Below are 22290 nucleotides of genomic sequence, written 5' to 3'. Positions count from 1 at the left end.
TGGAGCTCCAGTGTCCTTCAGTGCTTCATTCCGCACCCTGTATGGGCTTCTTTTACTTCCCCTGTCTCCTTTCTCAGCTCGGCTTCCAGGTCTCCTGGGATCACCTCTTGAATAAATTATTTATACTCAAATCCTTGTCTCAGGCTCTGTTTCTGGGGGAAATCCAAATGAAAATCTTTCAGTAAATTCAGTGTAGAGATAGAAAACAGGGGCCAAGACAAAAGGAGCAGAGTGGGAATGCAGAGAAGGGGATGGATATGAACAATAGCTACCCTGAGATTTAGGACCTCAAACCTGGTTAAATGGAGTGCCAAAGAAGGGGGAAGAGAGGAGACTCTCCAAGGACTCTGGGTCTAAGGCTTGAGCTTCTGGGTGGTTGATGATGCCTTGAATTGAACTAGGGAATATATTTGGGGGGTAAGAAAGCAAATCCAATTACGGATATGTAGGAGAAAGTGGCATCTGGCTCTGTGATGTCATTTGCAGGAGTGAAAGTACCCCTTTTGCTAAAAGCATCTTCCCAAACTGCTTACCATAGTGCCTGAAATTCTGTATTACTCATTCCTTTGGCTTGCTTTTTCCAGAATCCTATTTTTAAAATGCTCCTGAGATTATTGATAATTTTGTTATGTGTGATAATAGCATTGTGGTTATGTAGGGAAAAAAAAAACTCCTTAACTGTTAGAAATATATGCTAAAGTATTTATGGGTAGAATGAAACAGTCAGGAATTGCTTTAAAATAATCCAGCAAAAAGAAAAGTGAAATGTATATATAGGAGGATAGATAAAATGACATTGGCAAAATATTTAAAATTGTAAAAGCTTAGGATGAGTATAAGGGGTTCCTTATATCATTTCCTCTACTTTGGTGTACATCTGAAAATTTCCATAGTAAAAGAAATAAAAGTTACCCCAATATTTTAAAAATGGGAAGATATTCAACTGTTTTTATCACTCGTGAAAATCACAAAAATGTGTATTAAACTTTGGTTGGATTTTATGTTTTTGGAATATTTAGAAGAGAAAGAGGGCTGGTCCTTTTAAGAATTAGACTTGTTAGGAGCTGGATTTGCCAAGTGTTTGGTCTTTGCGACCACTTTCCTGAGAAGAAGGCATCTAATAATTTTTTCTCATGCCTTGGCACAGTGGTTCTACATCAGGTGCTTTGAACGAATTACTTCATTTTAAGAAACTGAGGCTAAAGAGATCAACTCTTTTGCTTAAAGACAATAGGATGATAAATTGCAGGGGCATTGGGAGAGAGTCAGGAGTCTGAAGCTCCATATGTCTGGCTTCAAAGTTTGCTATGTTCCACAGTCTTCAGACTCACTCATTGTGGTTGGTTGTAGGTCAGCTCACAATGTGGTCACTCACAAACGTGCTCCCACTGAATTGACTTTCTGGGATTGGCCTGCTTCTGTTTAGGTGGAGCCTAAACCAAGAGAAAGTAAGAGAATGTCCACCTGGGCAGAGAGGACAGGGTGATAAAAGCTCATAGGTGAAGTGAGGAATGTCAAGGAAGCACGGAGTCTGTTTAACTCAGAGCCTCGTGGGGATGACTGGGAGGGAGGGTTCCCAGAAAAGCCAGAGGTGGGCACGGCAGCCAGAGAACCAATAGGGGCAAGAAGCAAAGATTAAACTGTTAAAAAGCAAATAATTCCATGAATAAATGTAAAACGTTTAGAAAATCAGTGTTTAAGCACTTTTTATACTTCTTTTTCTGTAACCAACGTTAAGGTCAAGTAAAAGAGATAATTAAGTTATAGTAATGTCAAAAAATTATAATACTGTTTTCTAGTTGGAGTATTACTATCCATAATAAAGGCTACAGAAAAATGCTTATTTAAAAACTTAAGTGAAAAAGTAGAATATAGTATATCTATAGAATTATTACAATTTTCTAAAAACATCTTTGACATGGAAGGAAAACATTGGAAGAAAAAAGTCAAAAGGCTTGTGGATTTGGTTGTAGAAATATGGATTTTTTTGTATCTTAATTTTTCATTCTATAATTTATATGTCTTGTTTTCATATAACGAAATGTATTACTTTTAGAATGTAAAAAACGGTTAAGAAGTAAACCAAAGAAATACATTTTACTTTTTTTTCCTTAAGATTTTATTTATTTATTCATGAGAGACAAAGAGAGAGAGAGAGAGGCAGAGACACAGGCAGAGGTAGAACCAGGCTCCATGCAGGGAGCCCCACATGGGACTCTATCCCAGGTCTCCAGGATCACGCCCTGGGCTGAAGGTGGCGCTAAACTGCTGGGCCACCCAGGCTGCCCTACATTTTACTTTTTATCTTGTTTAATCCAGGGTAATGAAGATGCTTATAGGAATGAAAGAATTGAGACATATTTATGGCTTCGTGTTGAGAAGAGAAACATTGTTTGGTAGAAAATCTGAGCAAGTGATGGTAAGTTCCATCTTAGCTGCCCTCAGACAGCCATATGCACGTGCAGCAAACCTCCTGACAGGGCCTCCACCCTCTGTTTGACCAAGGTGACCGTGGATCACTGAGAGATCACACCAATGATAACAGAACACAGATTGCTGGCCACAGGTCTCTCTCTCTAGACCTCAGGAGCTTAAATTCATATGTCAACATTTTTATTTAGCCATCTGCTTGGCATTTTTAAAAAGTCATCCGAGTTAGACTGTCTCAGGGGTCCTGACAGTCTTTCAGGGGCCAGAATGTTGCTGCATTTGGGAAAGCCAGAGTCAACACAGGCAAAATGTCAGTAGTATCTTTTACCTGAATAGAGGCCTTCTCTCCAAACCCATTAAACCAAAAGCTATACTACTCCCTCCTACAGTTTGTACAGCGTTTCTTCTCAGTGGGGTGGGGGGAGTAGTTTCTGGTAGTTGACTCTGAAATGGTAATACTGGATATCAGTAGCTTTCTCAAAGAGGCTTTTACCAAAACCTAAGAAAAGAAATATAAAATATTTTGTTATAATTCAACCAGCACTGGAGCCTGCAATACAGAGTCTTGAGCCACACTCTTCAGGAGACATGTAGAGTAAGAAACATAACTTGCTCTTAAAGGAGAGGGAGAAAAAAAATCCTAAGATTTCCTATAATACAAAGAAAAATAAAAGAAGTAGTGGGCATATTTAGGGAAGAGAAAAATCACCTCAATTTAAGGGGTCTTATGGAAAGGTTTCCAGAAGTTAGGGCATTTGAAATGGGCCTCGATGGATATAAGATTTCAGTCAGAAATAGATAGCAGGGAGGGAGGGCATGGATGGCATTGATGGATGGAATATCAGCAAACAAGAGAAAAGATGAATAAAAGGTCAACACTTTCCATTCCAAATTTTTATAAATGCAGGTGACCCTATGAACTAAGCACCCAGGAGTCATGGCTCGGCCTATGGCTATGCTTTGTTTTGCTGAGTAGACTTGGAAGCAGGTGGAAGAGGAGGCAGCTTGGCTGGAAGGATTCCCAGAACACAGTTGCCAGGGGAGCAAAAGAAGGGGTATAAGACTGTTCCAGCTGCTGTAGGCTGGGGGAAAGCAGAGATATTAAAAGGGCATTGTTAGGGCATTTTACTTTATAATGTACTCCCTCCTCTGCAACCACACAAAATCTTCAGTAAAAGGCTACATTACTGACAATGCTTTTGGACTTGACTTTTTAATTCATGGGTGGAGGGGAGTGAAAAGTGGAGGAGTGGTGAGTATGGAGTATGGCTGGAAGTAAGCAGGGGATGAAAGCAGAGGCAGCAAGAGGAGTGAAGGTATATTTGGTTAATACACTCACTTTGAAGTAAAGAAAGGCAACTCATCATTCAGCCTGGCACCACTGTTGTGATGTGCCAAGCACTGTGCCAGTGTTGCGATGCAGGGTGAGTCCAGCTGGCTGCAGCCTGGCCTTCAAAAAGGCTACATTCTAGTGAGGGGTGGGGCAGGAATTAACTAATAACAAAAAATGTAAAATTAGAATTATAGTAAGTGTTATAAAGGAGAGGTCTACAATGCTACAAAGCTTGTAGAGGGAATGGATCTTGTTGGTTAGTTAAGGGGCTATAGAATTGAGTGAGTGCTGAAGGATAAATAGAAGTATAGTGTGTAATACTTAAGGCAGAGTGAAGAGTAAGTGCAAAGGCCTATGGAAGAAAGGAAATGAGGAGAGGCCAATGTGGCTAGAGCACAGACAGTGATGGGGAGCATGGAGCCAAGTGCAGCTGAAAAGGCAGGAAGCAAATCTTAGTGGGTCTTGAAGTCATGTAAGAGTTTAAATGGGGGTGCTAGGATAATGTATATTTTGAAAGGTCACTCTAGGGGCACCTGGATGGCTCAGTTGGCTAAGCATCCAACTCTTGGTTTTTGACTCACGTCCTGATCTCATGGGTCTTGAGATGGAGTCCTGCCTCAGGTCCCTCCCTTCCGTGCTCAGTAGGGAGTCTGTTTGAAGATTCTTTTCCTCTGCTTCTCCCCCTACCCTGTGTGCATGCCTATGCACTCTTTCTCTCAAATAAATACATACGTCTTTAAAAAAAATAAAGTTCATTCTAGCTGCTGTAGGGAAAAGAAATGAGTACGGTAAGGGTGGATGTAGGTAAGAAAACCAACCAGGAGGCTATTGGTCCCCCCCAAGCAAAAGATGATGATAAGGCAGCATTTTATACTACAGAAAAAGCATGACACAGCCTCAGCTAAGAGGATCAACCCTCTTTTATGTTAAATCGACAACCTGCAAGAAAATGTCACCTTACACTCTGTAGGAAACTTATTGTTCCTTTCAAGTACAAATATATCCTTATGTAAGTGACTTTAGTAATAAGAACAGATATATGCTAAGACTAGGAGGAAAAGACTGTCTCTGAAGGAGAGAAATGCAAAATGTAATATTCATAAGCTTTTGGATATGTCTACATGACAGATGTGTTTCTAAGTGTACTGTATATTTTAAGCAGAAATCTTTTTTTTTTTTTCCTGGTTGGTTTGTATACAGCACACTAAATGGATGGAATGAGCAAACCATTATGTATGAGTTGCTTTGTCTTTTGGTAAAAACAATTCACAGATGCGTGCACATTAAGATGTTTCCATATCACCTTCAATTCACCCTGCGTATTCCAATCTTACCCAAGGAGAAGTGAACAAACCACAACTGCATTGGGAAATTATATGCACTTCTATATTGAAAATAGATCAAGGACACATAGGTGAGGTGAAGAAAGATATAAGTGATCTAACCCACATAATTAACAAACTTGATCTAACCTTGTACTTAATGACTACAGAGTATACATTCTTTTTAAGCTCACATAGAACTGTTATAAAAATGACTATGTATGATTACAAGGTTTTGTTCACCCTGTAATAATTCATTGAACAACATATGTATGATTTGTGCATTTTTCTTTTTATAAGTATGTTAAATTTCAAAAAAGTTTGTTAAAAAACAAAAATTGACCATATATGAAGTCCCAAAGAAAGCCTCAGCAAATTCAAAGGACTAATATTACACAACGCTGTGATTAAATTAGAATTTTTTTTTAAAGATTCTATTTATTTATTCATGAGAGACACAAAGAGAGACAGCCAGAGACACAGGCAGAGGGAGAAGCAGGCTCCCTGTAGGAAGCCCGACTTGGGATTCGATTCCAGGTCCCCAGGATCACGCCCTGGGCGGAAGGCGGAAGCTCAACTGGTGAGTCACCCAGGCGTCCCTAAATTAGAAATTAACAATAAAAAATAGACAGAACAAAACAATCTTTGGAAAGTGGAAAATGCACTTTTAAATAACTTATGAGTTAAGGAAAAAACATAATAGAAATTAAGAAATACTAAGAACTACATGACAATGAAAATACTAATAAAAACTTAGGGCTTTTTCTGCCATCTCTCTGAGCCGCCACAATGGTGCGCATGAACGTCCTGGAAGATGCTCTCAAGAGCATCAACAATGCTGAAAAGAGAGGCAAGCGCCAGGTTCTTATTCGGCCATGCTCCAAAGTCATCGTCCAATTTCTCACTGTGATGATGAAGCATGGCGAATTTGAAATCATCGATGATCACAGAGCTGGGAAAATTGTGAACCTCACAGGCAGGTTAAATAAGTGTGGAGTGATCAGCCCCAGATTTGATGTACAACTGAAAGATCTAGAAAAATGGCAGAATAACCTGCTCCCATCCCTCCAGTTTGGTTTCATTGTACTGACAACCTCAGCTGGCATCATGGACCACGAAGAAGCAAGACGATAACACACAGGAGGGAAAATCCTGGGATCCTTTTTCTAGGGATGTAATTCATACGTGCAAATAAAATGCCTCAATGGACAAAACAAAAACAAAAACAAAAACTTAGGGATATATGCTAAAATGAAACAGACAAAATTACATGCATAAAAAGCTATAGTACATAAAAATGAAAATGAATGAGGTAGGCATGCTGCTTAAGAAACTAGAAAAAGAACATTAGTGTAATCTCAAGAAAAATAAAAGAAATAAGTATAAGAGGAGAAACTGATTAGAGATAATAAACAAAATAAAAAGTGAGCTCTCTGAAAAGACAAAGTAGACAAACCTCTAGCAGGATGGATGAAGAAAAAGAGAAGCAATAAACAAACAATTGGTGTAGCCATTGTGGAAAACTGTATGGGGTTTCCTGAAAAAATTAAAAATGGAACCACTTACAATCCAGGAATTGCACTACTGAATATTTACCTCCCCAAATACAAGAATACTAATTCAAAGCAATACACCCCTATGCACCCCTATGTTTATAGCAACATTATCTGCATTATCTACAACAGCCAACCTATGGAAGCAGTACAAGTGTGTATTGATAGATGAGTGGATAAATATGGAAATTATTCAGCTATAAGAAAGAATGAAAATCTTGCCATTTGCAACAACATGGATGGAGCTAGAGAGTATAATGCTGAGTGAAATAAGTCAGTCAGAGGAAGAAAAATACCATCTCACTCATATGTGGACTTGAAGAAACAATATGTGCAAAGGAAAAAAATAAGAGAGAGAGACAGACAAACCAAGAAGCAGATTCTTAACTATAGAGAACAAACTGATGGTCACCAGAGGGGAGGTAGGTGAGGAGATAGGGGAAATAGGGGATGAGGATTAGGGAGTGCAGGGAAAACAAACAATATTAGAAACAAAAAGAGGATCACAATTATAAAGACAGTGGAGAATCCCCCCCCAAACATAACATGAGATTAGAAACTCTATAGCAATAAGTTCCAAACAAGATATTTAAGAAAATTTAAATGACCAGAATTCATTCTAGGGGAGATAGGAAACCTGAAAAAAACCTAAACCATTACAGAAATTGAGTTGATAGCCAAAAATCTCCCCTGAAAATAAAAAGGAAGACCCATATAGTTTTAAAAGATAATTTACAGAGTCTTCAGGGAATATAGTTCCTGTCTTAAATCATTTTGGAGAATTAAAAAGAAAAAAAAGGGAAATCTATCCAATTCATTTCATGCAAATATATTACCAAAACTACACAAGAACAAAGTAAGAAAAAGACAATTATAGAGCCAATTCATCTATGAACTTAAATGGTAAAATTCTAAGTAAAATGCTAAGAAATTTAATTTAGTTTAATTATTTAATCAGCGTATTTAAAAAAATCATACCATGAAATAGAGTTAATTTCAGAGTGCAAAATATTCCACATCAGAACAACCTACTAAGGTTCTTTGCATTTTTAACAGAGTAACAGAAAAACCATATGACTATATAACAAAAATGTAGAATTGGTATTTGATCAGTTATCACTCATTCATGACTAAAAAACAACTTTTGGCAAGGAACATAAGAGGATTTTCTTAACCTGATAAAGGGTTTCTACCAAATTCTGCAGCAAACATTCAATGGTAAGACCAGATTTCCTGTTAAAGATAGGAACAAGATAGGAGATTCTCTATTTCTACTATTTTTTTAAAGATTTTATTTATTTATTCATGAGAGACACAGAGAGATAGAGAGGCAGAGACATAGGCAGAGGGAGAAGCAGGCTCCATGCAGGAAGCCTGATGTGGGACTCAATCCCAGAACTCCAGGATCACGCCCTGAGCTGAAGGCAGACACTCAACCGCTGAGCCACCTACGTGTCCCTATTTCTACTATTATAAAACATTGCACTATAGGTCCTAGCTAATGCAATAAGAGAGAGAAAAAAACAAGATGAGATTTGGAGAAGAAAAGGCAAGATTGGTATTTTCCTAAGGTCTGACCAACTACATAGAACAATCCAAAGGAATGAATGGAAAAGCCAATAGAATAAAAGATTCAACAAGGATATTGGTTCCAAGATCAGTATACAAATATCAGTAATATTACTATGCACCATCAATAACCATTTAGGAAATGTAATGAGAAATGAAACAACAGCAATGGAATTTATCATGTAGCAGAATTAATCTAATAGAGGAGGTGAGAATTCCTTATGGAGAAAGTTACAGAACATCATAAAAGGGCATAAAGGATCTAACAGATGGGAAGATGCAATACTATAAAAATGTCTGTTCTCACATCAACCTATACATTTAGTGCAGTTCCATCAAAATCCTACTGGATTTTTTTTTCATGGAACTTAATAGCTTAATACTAAATTCATCTGAAAAAGAAGAATAAAAGTGGCTAAGACAATTTCTAACTATAATAAAATGGAAAGATTTGCCTCCTTGAAATACGAAGACCCATTATAAAGTTATAGTAGAAACAGACAGAAAGTGATGTATGTTTGTAATGAACAGGCTGTGTAGTCTTAATGTGCCTGCTGGACATATCACTTCTATGTGAGTCCTCTCTAAATATGATAAATTTCTGTGACTTAGTGTATCTATTGGGTAAAAACAGTCTTGTAATCTTGTAATCTTGGACAGTGCCCAAATCAACAAAGCTGCAGATAAGTTGGACACAGTGAAAGCCAATCTCCCATGTGGTGCTTGGAGGCACTCTAGATTGAAGAGTGTCAAACTGACTCAATAATATCCTCTTTTGGAGGAAGAGTAAATGCTAGGTAAACAAAGAAAAAGTGGTTTACTTGATTTTAGGTAGGACACTGAAGCTCTAAAATATTGTTCTTACTCTCCCTTGGAACTGCTGTTCATTTCAATTTTGAAAGACAAATCCGCAGGGTGGCTACATAACCAAATGAGAGGTGACTTCACTATCTACCCCATGTTCTTAGATCTCCTTGCAATAATGCACGTAGCACTTGGTGTCTCTCCCCTGCAGCTTTAACAAGACTGATAAGCAGGAAGATCAGGGTTTGATGGGACTTGAAGTTTATATAATTTGGGGTGGGGGAGGGGCTTGCCTCTTTAAGAAAAACATGCCAGTGATGACTAGAAGAATTCCCCACAGATTGGCTTCTGATTCTGTATTTTTTAGACTTTATTTCTCCTTCTCTACCCATGTATTTCCAGTGCCAGGATTCACAAGGAGAAGTTTTTATCACAACACAGACTCTAGTCCTCCACCTTCATGGCACATTGGGTGTTAATGGTATCTCTGGAAGCCATTCCTGCATCTGGACGACTAGTAATAATTTAATTCCACTTGAAATTTTCGTGAATCAAATAAATATATTCCACTAAGTTCAAAGTTTCATTTGCTGGATCCCCCAAATACCTCAGGCCACTGTGATCCACCCAACAGGAGGGAAAATGTCATAGGAGGGAAGTCAGAGAGGAGAGACACAGCAGTATTAGGCAGTTGTAATTTAAATATCTTACTTCTTCTAATTTTACAAAAGCAGAATGGCCACGTGAACACATTCTGAGGGCTCTTCCCAGCGTTCTGGAGAGGGTCATGTGAGGAGGGGACCCTGCATTAGTTTGACGGTACATCCTTTGCTGATATTCAATGTTAAGACAAGATTTTTAAAAACAATAATAAAGGAAAATGTTCACTAAGTGTCAGTTGCTGTTAATCACTGATTAGTTAAATCTCTGGAGACAAGATTCCATCAAAACCCTAGAGGAGAACACAGGCAACACCCTTTTTGAACTCAGCCACAGTAACTTCTTGCAAGATACATCCACGAAGGCAAAAGAAACAAAAGCAAAAATGAACTATTGGGACTTCATCAAGATAAGAAGCTTTTGCACAGCAAAGGATACAGTCAACAAAACTCAAAGACAACCTACAGAATGGGAGAAGATATTTGCAAATGACATATCAGATAAAGGGCTAGTTTCCAAGATCTATAAAGAACTTACTAAACTCAACACCAAAGAAACAAACAATCCAATCATGAAATGGGCAAAAGACATGAACAGAAATCTCACAGAGGAAGACATAGACGTGGCCAACACGCACATGAGAAAATGCTCTGCATCACTTGCCATCAGGGAAATACAAATCAAAACCACAATGAGATACCACCTCACACCAGTGACAATGGGGAAAATTAACAAGGCAGGAAACCACAAATGTTGGAGAGGATGCGGAGAAAAGGGAGCCCCCCACACTGTTGGTGGGAATGGGAACTGGTGCAGCCACTCTGGAACACTGTGTGGAGGTTCCTCAAAGAGTTAAAAATAGACCTGCCCTACAACCCAGCAATTGCACTTTTGGGGATTTACCCCAAAGATACAGATGCAATGAAACGCTGGGACACCTGCACACCGATGTTTATAGCAGCAATGTCCACAATAGCCAAACTGTGGAAGGAGTCTCGGTGTCCATTGAAAGATGAATGGATAAAGAAGATGTGGTTTATGTATACAATGGAATATTACTCAGCCATTAGAAATGACAAATACCCACCATTTGCTTCAACGTGGATGGAACTGGAGGGTATTATGCTGAGTGAAGTAAGTCAATCGGAGAAGGACAAACATTATATGTTCTCATTAATTTGGGGAATATAAATAATAGTGAAAGGGAATATAAGGGAAGAGAGAAGAAATGTGTGGGAAATATCAGAAAGGGAGACAGAACATAAAGACTCCTAACTCTGGGAAACGAACTAGGGGTGGTGGAAGGGGTGGAGGGTGGGGGATGGGGGTGAGTGGGTGATGGGCACTGAGGAGGACACTTGACGGGATGAGCACTGGGTGTTATTCTGTATGTTGGCAAATTGAACACCAATAAAAAATAAATTTATTATTTATTTATTTATTTTTTAATAAATTTATTATTTAAAAAAATCTCTGGGTATTGGGTTTATTCACAAGTTTACTTATGATTCAACCCAACTAAGAGAAGGAATGCTCTTCATATTGCTGCAAGCAGGAATTTATCTGCTTCTTACAGTTTCTGTATTCACCTGTTCGTCTTCTGTTCCCTGAAATCCTGTCCCATTCTTATAACTTGACCCCTGTAAAGTTGCATTTCTCTCCACTACTTTACCATTTCATCCTCCCTCTTCTAGCCAAATACAGGTACATATACTTAGTCCCTGTAATCCATCTCCCCAAAAATTCTGATAAATTCTAGTAGGAGAAGCAAAAGTCTTTAAAACATGAAATGTTCTTTGGTGAAATGACCACTTGTGAAATTGTTCCCCACCTTAACTCTTCCATCTTCCACTACATCCACTCCTATCAAAATCTTAGTCATCTGTTTGGAAATATCTAGTCCTCAAAAACAATAGATGTCTATTGCACATCTTATGGACTTTCATAAAATTGGTGAAAGTGATGTGGGTAAACTGCTGGATCCACACACAAAGTCACTAATAAAGGAGGATCTCAAAGTTGAACCAGATAATAAAGGAAGAAAAGAAAAGCAATAAGAATGATGATGATATCAATGCTTCAAAAGGAAATAATTAAGTTTCAAAGGATGAAGAGAGGATTTTGGGAAAACTGGATAAAGTCCTCCAACATTTCTACAAATGTGACCCTGTTGCAAAAATCAAATGCAAAGTGAAGGATAATAAGCTATATAAAAATAACTGTGCCCAGAAATTAACACTTAATCTATCAAAATTAGCACATATAAAATAAATTAGTTTTCATAATTTTTGATTGCATTATTTCAAGATAAAACCCCAATCAAGTCTTTTTCTTTCATTATGGAATCTACATCCCTATCTCAAATAGATTCACTCTGGGAGGACCTTTCCTGGAAAAAGGAAGAGGGAAGAGAAGACCTCTTGTGCTCATCTCTATGTCTCCCAAACACACAATAGTATAAGAATCCCCTCAGGAAACTGTAAAAATTACACTCTTGAGTTCCCCTGCCAGATCAGTTTGGAATCTTCAAGAGCAGAACTGAACTTAGGACTCTTTTTGACAAACATCTTAAGGGAACCTTATGATAAGCAAATGTGGGAATAAATACCTTAACTAATCCAAAGGGAAATAATGAAATTTATTCTCTTTGTCATTCTCTCTCTCTCCCTCTCTTAACTTTAAAAAGTCTTTTAACACTTTGTCATGCGTAGTCATTGTATTCTTTTCTTCTTTCTTTTATTCTTTTGCATGCCCTTCTTCCCTGATCAGTGTCTAATCTATGACCAAAAGGCTTTGGAAACTTTATCAAGATTGTCACTAGAATTTATAACCTGCTCCTGCTTTTCATTTTGTTTTGTGGCATCATCCCTTTAAAGTTGAGTATAAGTGATTTGTTTCAAACTTCTTTTTTCTACATTTTCTCAGCCTCCATTCTCATGAGCCCATTTTGCTCTATATTCATTTGGACATTAAACTGCTTTGCAAATATTATCATATCCTGTCTGTTCTTTCCGTACTGTCTGTACTGTCAGTTCCTTGAAGACAAACATCACGTCCTTCATTTCTTCTGCATTTTCCCCACTGAGCTTAGAAGATTGACTAAGATTGACTAGTGTGCAGTATGCTTCACCCAGTGGGTGCTTAATAAATATTTAAAAACTGTATTAAATTGTTGAATAAGTCTGACAGCACTGCTGCTCCTCATCTGCATGAGGAAAGATGCCAACACTTTCTAGTCCCTTCTCTGCCTGGCAACCATTTCCCAACATACCTATATGTCCCTAGACATTTCATTCAACCTGAAGCTCTCTTTGGGTCCAGTTTTCCTTGCCTGAGCTATGGAAATATCGTTTACATGTTTTCCCCTAAGGAGTTTCTGATTGATACCCAAAGACCCTGCTATGCAACTTGAAATTGCTTTTTTCCCTTGGTGATAGTGGGGGAAGAAGGACAGTAGGGATGAAGGTTTTCTTTCCCGTACCCTTTTTTTTTTCTCCCCAAACCATCTTTCACATTAAGATACCATGCCCCCATGCATAAGGGCATCATCTAAGGAGATCTTTATTCTGAGCACCTAAAGAGTGCTAAGGATTTTAGGTAAGAGGTTTTAGTATTTTAACTAAGATACAGTTTCTTCATGAGCTCTAGCCAGTACTTCATTTGTTAATGACTTACTACAGTAGGCAAGCATCATTTCTCTTTTGGCATCAATCTCCTATTAAACATTATTTTGTGCCCATGAAAAACACGCCTCTACCTAAAGCTGTACCAATCTCAGGTGGCAACGTACAGAAAAGCGTTCTTTTTCTTGGGTAGGGCACTGTGTTTTGCAAACACGTTGGCATGCATTCCTTATCTTATTTAATCCTCACAACAGGTTTGCTAGGTGGATAGGATGGGGGTCATTATCCAGGATGGAAGGATCCAGAAGGAAACTCAGAGCGGGTTAAATGACTTGTCCAAAAAAAAAAGAAAGAAAGAAAAAAGAAAAGAAAAAAAAAAAATGACTTGTCCAAAGTCACACTCCCCCCCCACCCCAGTGACCCACACTGAAAACAGCATCCTAGCTACAGCCAGTCCCCACATCCTGTGCGTGCCATTCTCCCACGGCTCAACCTCACAAAATAAGCTCTGTTTTGTCCGTAGAGATGAGCCACGGTGCTAGGAAGAAGCAACCAGCAATAATAGCAATAACAGATCGGGGGTAGCTAGGCGGCCGCGGGGGTGGACCCGAAGGGGCAAGGGAAGCACACTGCGCATGCGCAGACCGCCCCTCGAGGCCCAGGACCTTGAGACGGCGGGGAGGACAGAGGCGGAGCTCCGGGTCTTCAACTCTTCTCGCCTCCCGTCGGCTACTGCGCAAGCGCACTTCCTCGGGCGGAAGGTCGGCGTGAAGGGGGCGGGCCTCGGAGTCGCGCAGGCGCGGTTGTGCGCGGGTTGCCAAGATGTCGGCCCCCAAGTACCAGCCGTCGTCTCTGGCTACCCTGCCCGCTACCCTCGACCCAGCCGAGTACGACATCTCTCCGGAAGCCCGGAGGGCGCAAGCCGAGCGGTTGGCCATAAGATCCCGACTTAAACGGGAGTACCTGCTTCAGTACAACGACCCCAGCCGCCGGGGGCTCATCGTGAGTCGCGGGGTGGGGGGAGGGGGGCGCGCCGGCCGGGCGGGGGCGGAAGACCGGAGTCTCCGGCCGGGGGACGCCGCGCGGCCCGGGTCGGTAGCTTAGGTTTCGGTTTTCTTCAGGCTGAGGGAGCGGGCCCTCCCACGAGGCCTTCGACCTTGGGCGGAGAGCTCGGAGACGGAGACGACGCTCCGGGATCCGCGGCGCGCTGGGTTCGAGCCCCGGAAGTGGCCCAGCTCCCGCCCGGAAAAATGGGGCCAACACGGTCCTTCCTGCCCCAACGCGGCTGTTAGGATCCCGTGAGATGGGGCCCCCGGGCTGGCCGACACGGAGCTGGGCTGTGTAGTGAGTGCTCAGGAAAATGTTTCCTGTGTGTGACCTTTTTTTAATTTTTTTTTTTGAGAGCAATTTTCCACCTCTCAGTTCACAGGTCATAGCAATGCTACTCTCTCCTGGTGGGAATCATAGTGATTTTTTTTTTTTTTTTTTTTTTTGAGAGCAATTTTCCACCTCTCAGTTCACAGGTCATAGCAATGCTACTCTCTCCTGGTGGGAATCATAGTGATTTTTCTTTTTTTTTTTTGAGAGCAATTTTCCACCTCTCAGTTCACAGGTCATAGCAATGCTACTCTCTCCTGATGGGAATCATAGTGATTTTTTTTTTTTTTTTGAGAGCAATTTTCCACCTCTCAGTTCACAGGTCATAGCAATGCTGCTCTCACCTGATGGGAATCATAGTGATTTTTTTCTTTATTTTTTTATTTTTTCAGTTTATATCTTTTGAAGACACCCCCCCCCCACCTCAAAAAAAAAAAAAAAAGGGCCTCCCGGGTGGCTCAGCGGTTGAGCATCTGCCTTTGGCTCGGGGCGTGATCCTGGAGTCACGAGATCGAGTCCCACCTGGGGCTCCCTGCATGGAGCCTGCTTCTCCCTCTGCCTGTGTCTCTGTCTCCCTCTCTCTCTCTGTGTCTCTGATGAATAAATAAACGTTTAAAAAACAACAACAACAGAAACTCCGCAGCTAGTTGAAACTTTAAAGTCAGACACCAAGGCAGAAAGAACACAAGGGCAAGCTCGACGAGCTTAGTTTACGTTGGTCTTCTGGTCTTATTTACAGGGGAAAAGTAGTTACATTCTTTACAGGATCATTGTAAGGTTGAAGGAGATAGTTTGTAGGACATCGCAGGCGCTTAAAACCACTGGGCCGACAGCTGTTACTTAGTGAGTGGCTCTTCGGTAATTTTCTGCATAAGCGCTATGTAAATAGCATGTCGACCGTGATCTTAAAAAACAAAACTTTCCCCAGCGGTTGCACTGGTGGTGTGTAGGACTTTTTTGGAAGTTGTGAGAATGGAAGGAAATTTACATCGTGCCAACACTGTCTAAACCCTTTCTGAGGGCCTCCCGGGTGGCTCAGAGGTTTAGCGCCTGCCTTTGGCCCAGGGCCTGACCCTGGAGACCTGGGATCGAGTCTCACGTCGGGCTCCCTGCATGGAGCCTGCTTCTCCCTCTGCCTGTGTCTCTGCCTCTCTCTCTCTTTCTGTGTCTCTCATGAATAAATAAATAAAATCTTTAAAAAATAATAAACCCTTTCTGAATATTATCCAAACGTCACAAGTATTCAAAGCATTAGGCCCTGTTATGATCCCCATTTTACAGGTGAGAAGACAAACATGGGGAAGGACACGGAGGTCACAGAGTAATACCCCTTTAGCAAGTGAGTTTAAACCCTGAACTACGTAACCCAAAACATCTCCTTAACTAGTTGGCTGCACCACCTCCAGTCAGAACCTTGTTTACTTGAGAAGAAGGTGCGGAGGGAGACATTTGTTATTTACGTACTCACACAGGGTTTGATGTACCAAAAAGCTGAAATCTAAACCCCAGATTTTCTCTTTTCTGGTTCTGTGCCCTAAAATAGTTTCAATTTTGTCATATAAAAGAGCCAATAGGGGATCCCTGGGTGGCTCAGCGGTTTAGCGCCTGCCTTTGGCACAGGGTGCGATCCTGGAGACCCGGGATCGAGTCCCGCGTCGGGCTCCCTGCGTGGAGCCTGCTTCTCCCTCTGCCTGTGTCTCTGCCTCTCTCTCTCTCTCTCTCTCTCTCTCTCTCTCTGTCTCTCGTGAATAAAAAAAAAAAAAGCCTGTAATAACTTGCCTCGTTGGTTGTTCTGTTAATTAAATGAGTGCCTGGCACTTAATCATTTAATAACCGGTATATAGAAATTCTTTGCATAATCTTTACAAATGATCAACTCCATGAATGAGTAATTGCTGTTATAGGGACAGGCCCCGTTTTGGTTGCTGAGGTGACCGTGTCGATTCCTGTCTATGAAGAGATTTCTTTCCAGTGGGGCAGACAAGTAATAAACAGGTTAAAAAAAAAAAAAAAACTACATCGTTTAGCATGTCGGTGGCAAGTGATAAAAATAAAGCAAGGAAGGGATTAGGAATGTGTGTTGTGTAGTTAGAAGGGATACCAGCTGAAATTGTAGATACCCCTAGGGAAGGCAACATGAAGGAAGTGAGGAGACGGAGCTAGCCACACAGCTGTCTGGAAAGTAGCATCTGAGGTACAGGGCACAGCAGGTGTAGGGGTCCTTAGACAGAAGTGTGCCCGGTTCCAGAAATAACTGAAGAGACGATTGTGAGTAAAGTGGAGAAAGGTGAGAGCCAAGTGGGAAGAGATGAGGTCAGACAGGTCCTGGAACTAGATCACACCAAGCTTCGTAGGTCATTGTAGGTCGTTTACCGAGTAGGTAATCTGCCCTTACATTTGAACACCTCTCTGGTTCATTGGTTGAAAATACATTATGGACGAGCAAGAGCAAGGAGACTGTTTAGGAGGCTTTTGAGGCAATCCATCGGGGTTTTGGCGGTGGAAGTTGGTAGGAAGTGGTGAGTTCTGAGTATGTATTGAAAGTCAAGCCAATCAGATTTGCTAGCAGATTGGATGTGAGGTGTAAGAGAGAGAACGGTCAGGGATGACTTCAAAGTTTTTTGACACAAGTGATTAAGTTGGTTTTTACCAAGATGGAAAAGAATGTGAGAGGAGCAGGGATGGAGATGGAGTAAAATATTGGGAAATCAGTCTGAGATGTGTCACCTTTGACATGCCTGTTAAACAGCATGACAGTGTTGAGCAGGTAATTGAATATCATGTCTGAAGTTCAAGGTAGAGGTCTGGGAAGGTACAATTTTGGGAATCATTGGCCTATAGATGGATATTTAAAACTGTGTGACTAGAGGAGATCATCAAGAGAATGAATAATGTAGTCAGAAAAGACCAGCAAGGTCTAAGGTCCAATATTGAGAGATTGATGAAATAAGGAAGAAGAGTGCAAAAGAGACCAAGAGGGAATGGCCGTTGAGTTAGGAGGAAAGCCAGACAGGTGTGTGCCCTGGAAACCAAAAGAAGAAACAGTTCCAAGGAGCGTTCGTGTCAGATGCTGCCGATAATCCTGCGGACATGGAGTGGTGTCAAAGAAGAACTGTCTCCCATGGAGTGTGTCTTGGAGCCTCTCTTAACCACAGTACCAGGTTCAGTGAACTATGGTCATGGGGCTGTTGATATTTTTATGAAATGAAATGTCTGTTTCTGGAAGACAGATCTGAGAGAGAAATATGTAGAGAGATGACTGGCAGATTGAGAAATCTGTCGTAGGAGCATCATTCAAATACGTTAATAGCAGAAGGGATGGATACAAGAATAGATGTTTTTATCGTTTCAGGAATTAAACTCAAACACCCCCTTGAACCTGTCTATATCTTGTATCTTCACCTTTTCTGCAAACACTTTGGTTTAAAATGTATCTGTGGAAGATCCAGTTTAATTATTTTAATCCTACCAATCATAACTTCTTGGTGGAGTATAGGACTTTGAATGTTCTCCTTTGGTATTAAAGTTTTAAAGCTGACTTCATTTGCTTATTTTTAATCTGCCTATCCGTTAATTGGAGTAAATAATTTTATAAAGTCATTTGGGGATTTAGCTAATTAAATTTAATTATGTGTTTGGGGCAGATTTGCTGTCTTACATAATTGTTTTAGTTTAAATATATTACAATGGACAATTTTTTTTCTTAACCAAGACAGTCTGATTATTTTTCTTTGATAACAACCTTGTCCTCACTACAAATTATTTTAAGTGTGAAATGTAATAATTTTATGTCATGTAAAATATCAGCCAAGTCAGCTTTATATTTCTTTTTTTCTTTTTAAATTATTTATTTACTCATGAGAGAGACAGAGAGAGAGGCAGAGACACAGGCAAAGGGAGAAGCAGGCTCCACGCAGGGAGCCCGATGTGGGACTTGATCCCGGGTCTCCAGGATCACCCCCTGGACCGAAGGTGGCACTAAACCGCTGAGCCACCCGGGCTGCCCCCAAGTCAGCTTTAAAAACTTAAAGTTCAGAGTTAGCCTACCTCAGCCTTCACCGTCCTGCAATTTATTTGAAGCCTGGAAAGACAGAACAGGGTGCGGGATAGCATTAGAAAGGATCCTGGAAACGAAGCACGAAGCATGATAGAGCATATGAAACCTGTCCTCGTGAGGAATACTAGGGTTCAGTTGATCACAATTCAACAAAGACAATGAAGCTGCAAAACAATCCAGAAAAAAAAATGATCAAAGAGAAAAAAATGGCCTCTGCCGGCTTAAAAAGATTAGGTTTCTTAAGTAAATAGAAAGCTGAGGGGTGATATAAGAATCTTTTAAATTCTGAAGGATTTGAACAGGATTATCAGAGTATTCAACAATACTAGAAATGAAAGATCTTCCCTGAAGCTATTTAGGAATATTCAGGGTACACTCTTAACGATGATGGAACACAAAAGGCATCTCCTGTGCTCCCCCATAAAAGTTTTGTTGAGATTGTTTCAGTATGGAGTTTCAGACCTTGCTTAACATCTTGTAACTTTGTTTTTTTGAATTTTAGGAGGACCCTGCCTTGATTCGTTGGACCTATGCAAGATCAAACATCTATCCCAATTTTAGGCCCACTCCCAAGACTTCACTTTTAGGAGCTCTGTTTGGAATTGGGCCCCTCTTCTTCTGGTTTTATGTTTTCAAAACTGACAGAGTAAGTATTTGGACCTGATGTTTAGTTTCTATGTGATAGGTTCCCTTTGTGCTGGCTGCAGCTCTTTCTCTTGGCATTTGCCACTAGTGCTCCTTCCATCTCGGTCCTTTACTCTTCCTTCAGTTTTCCTCTCTTTTTTATCTTTGTTCCTTTCTAGCAGGAGTTAAAGTTTCAATTACATGTTTGATTTTATTGTTTTATTGTTTAACTCCTATTGAAGTATACTTTGCTAAAAATGATGATAGTCTCTGAGTCTTTCAAATTTAATTTAATAGCTGCTCTAGAATTTAAAAAGTTAATATAGAGGGGCACCTGGGTGGCTTAGTCAGTTAGGCATTGGACTCTTGATTTCAGCCCAGGTCATGAACTCAGGGTTGTGAGATCGAACCCCACATCTCGCTCTGTACTGAGCATGGAGCCTGCTTAAGATTCTCTCTGCCTCTCTCCCGCGTGCACACACATGCACTCTCTCTCAAAAAACTTAAAAATGGTTAATACAGAAGTTAAACTTTACTATTTTGATTTACCTTTAAATATTATCTTTGCAAACCTTTATATTTAGTTTTCTTAGTTCATTTATTTTAAAAAGCTTTTTTTAGGGGGGTTAAGTATTAGCAGAATGCATAAATCATTTAGTATGTTCCCTGTTTGTATGAATTCTAGTTATGTTGGTCATTTTTTGTGGATTACTGTTAAACACCCTAACAACAGGAAGGCAAAAGCAGCCTGTGGTGGGAATCTGCCATCAGAGGCCATGTGATCACAGAGAAAGCCAAGCTTATCTTTGGCACTAGGCCACTCTGGTAGTAGACCCCCAGCAGGCCTTGAGTTGCCATCTAGACTGGAGCCCACTGTCTAGCTCTGCCTTAAACTGGTCAATCTACTCTCCTGTTAGAGCTTATATATTTTGATTCTGATAAATTATCTGCTTAACTAAAAGGAGGCCACACTTAACCAGAAGATGTTTGCATTGTGCTTTTGACATAGGCTTTTTAGTGGGGTAATAGAATTCTTCCAACATATGCGTAAGATGTTTTCTAATAGGATGGTTGTCTCATCATCCCTTTATTTCTTCAGATTGCTACTTCCTTACTCATAGTCCCTAGGCTTTGGACCAACGGGGAGATTGGAATTCAGTTTGGAGTATTTTAGTCCTGTTTTTCATACTGTGGGTTATGCCAGAATACATTGGTTTTTTATTTTTGTGTTTTCCCATACCTTTTTTGTTTGTTTGTATATTTTGCAAAATTGTCACCACAGTAAATCTTAGCTCAGGTGGCTCAGTGGTTTAGGGCCACCTTCAGCCCAGGGCGTGATCCTGGAGTCCCAGGATCGAGTTCCACATCGGGCTCCCTCCATGGAGCCTGCTTCTCTCTCTGCCTGTGTCTCTGCTTCTCTCTCTCTCTCTGTCTGTCTCTCATGAATAAATAAATAAAATCTTAAAAAGAAAAACGGTCACCATACATAGTTAAAAAAGACCATCTTCTTTTCTTATAATGAGGATTTAAGATGAATTCTTTTAGCAACTTTCAAATATTCCATATTGTATTACTAGCTTATAGTCACCATACTGTATATTGCATCCCCGTGACTTATTTATTTTTTATAATCAGAAGTTAGTACCTTTTGGCCTACTTCACCCATTTTGCCCACCACCCACCCCCTGGCTCTGTCAGCTACCAGTCTGTTCTCTATCTATAAGCTTGTACCTGTGAAATGGCAAATTCACTCATCCATTGGTGAACACTTAGATTGTTTCTGTATCTTGGCTTATCTTGGCTATTGTGAATAATGTTGCAGTGAACACAGGTCAGAATGTATTGTTTCTAACAAAGCTTTTCTTTTTTTGTTTCTGTCTCTACAGGATAGGAAAGAAAAACTTATCCAGGAAGGAAAATTGGATCGAACATTGAACATTTCATATTAAGTCTGGCAATGATGATAACTCTATGTATTATTGTTTAAATAAATCTATTAATCATTAAATACTTTTTCTTTCTTAATATTACCTTTATTCAACAAACATTTGCTGGATAATACAATGTAAGAGTCAGCTTCATGAAGAAACGGATCCATGTTCATTCATTCAGTCATTCAACAAATGAATGTCTACTATGAGCCAGGCACTGTGCTCTGTACCCACCATACAGCAGTCAGTAAGACAGGCGTAGGCCCTGTACTTAAGGAGTACATACTCTGACAGCTGTTTATTCAGTGATTGTTACTTAAGTGCCCATAGCTAGTACTACTTAATACCTAAACTCTTGTCTGGCTCCAGCCCCAGTGGGAAAATGCAAGAGAACAGTAGCAACAGTGTGGTAAGAAATAGGTTAGGGATTCAGGAAGTGATGGAACAGCAATTCTCTGTAGGGAGATGGCATTGATCTAGGCTCTGAGGATCACAGGGCTAACAGGACAAAATGGAAGCATGAAAAGGCAAGGTATGTTGGGTATGGTGAGATATATGCCACTGTGGGGTGAGAAGACAGAGGAGGCCAAGCTGAACAGAAATACATGGGCTTTGGAGGTTAAGTTGGGGTCAGAATCCTAGCCCAAGCTTAACAGTTGGAATATGAGGCCTCCTGTTGCCTCATCTCTGGCATGGAGATGGTAATGCGTACTTCCTCATAAGGTCATGAAGATGAAAATGAGGTAACCGTATTGCTCAGTAAAACAAAGCTACATGCTCCACAGTTCAGTCTTGAAACACCAGGATGACTATTTGACCTATGAAGGTGAAGTAAGATGCCGTAGGGAGAACCTGCTCTTCAGGGCTGATTCTGTTAGTACTGTGGCTTTAACACAGCATGAGAAACCGCTTGTGTGCAGGTAGTTTATAGGAGGGAGTGCGCTGAAAGAACAAATGGGAGGCTGGTACGAGTGAAACAGGGCTAGAGGGACAGCCCTTCAAGTGTG

General features: G+C 40.4%; 1 protein-coding gene, 1 long non-coding RNA gene and 1 pseudogene across 2 annotated transcripts; all 3 read left to right on the top strand.

Annotated features, from left to right (window-relative positions):
• Positions 1-5849: 5849 nt before the first annotated feature.
• On the top strand, positions 5850-6317 carry LOC144305031 (small ribosomal subunit protein uS8 pseudogene; annotated as a pseudogene).
• Positions 6318-14058: 7741 nt separating this feature from the next.
• NDUFB4 (NADH:ubiquinone oxidoreductase subunit B4) lies at positions 14059-21360 on the top strand. Its single transcript, XM_077884544.1, has 3 exons — positions 14059-14296; positions 19231-19374; positions 21239-21360. The coding sequence occupies exons 1-3, from the start codon at positions 14117-14119 to the stop codon at positions 21299-21301; spliced, it is 387 nt and encodes a 128-aa protein (XP_077740670.1). The 5' UTR covers positions 14059-14116; the 3' UTR covers positions 21302-21360.
• LOC144305574 (uncharacterized) lies at positions 14326-16726 on the top strand. The gene is made up of 2 exons (XR_013372564.1): positions 14326-14638; positions 15953-16726. It is a non-coding gene; the product is annotated as an uncharacterized LOC144305574 (long non-coding RNA).
• Positions 21361-22290: the final 930 nt, after the last annotated feature.

This window comes from Canis aureus, chromosome 35 (assembly GCF_053574225.1).
Source record: "Canis aureus isolate CA01 chromosome 35, VMU_Caureus_v.1.0, whole genome shotgun sequence".
Lineage (NCBI taxonomy): Eukaryota > Metazoa > Chordata > Mammalia > Carnivora > Canidae > Canis > Canis aureus.
The sequence above is the reverse complement of the archived record's forward strand: the minus strand, read 5'-3'. Positions and strand labels throughout refer to the sequence as shown.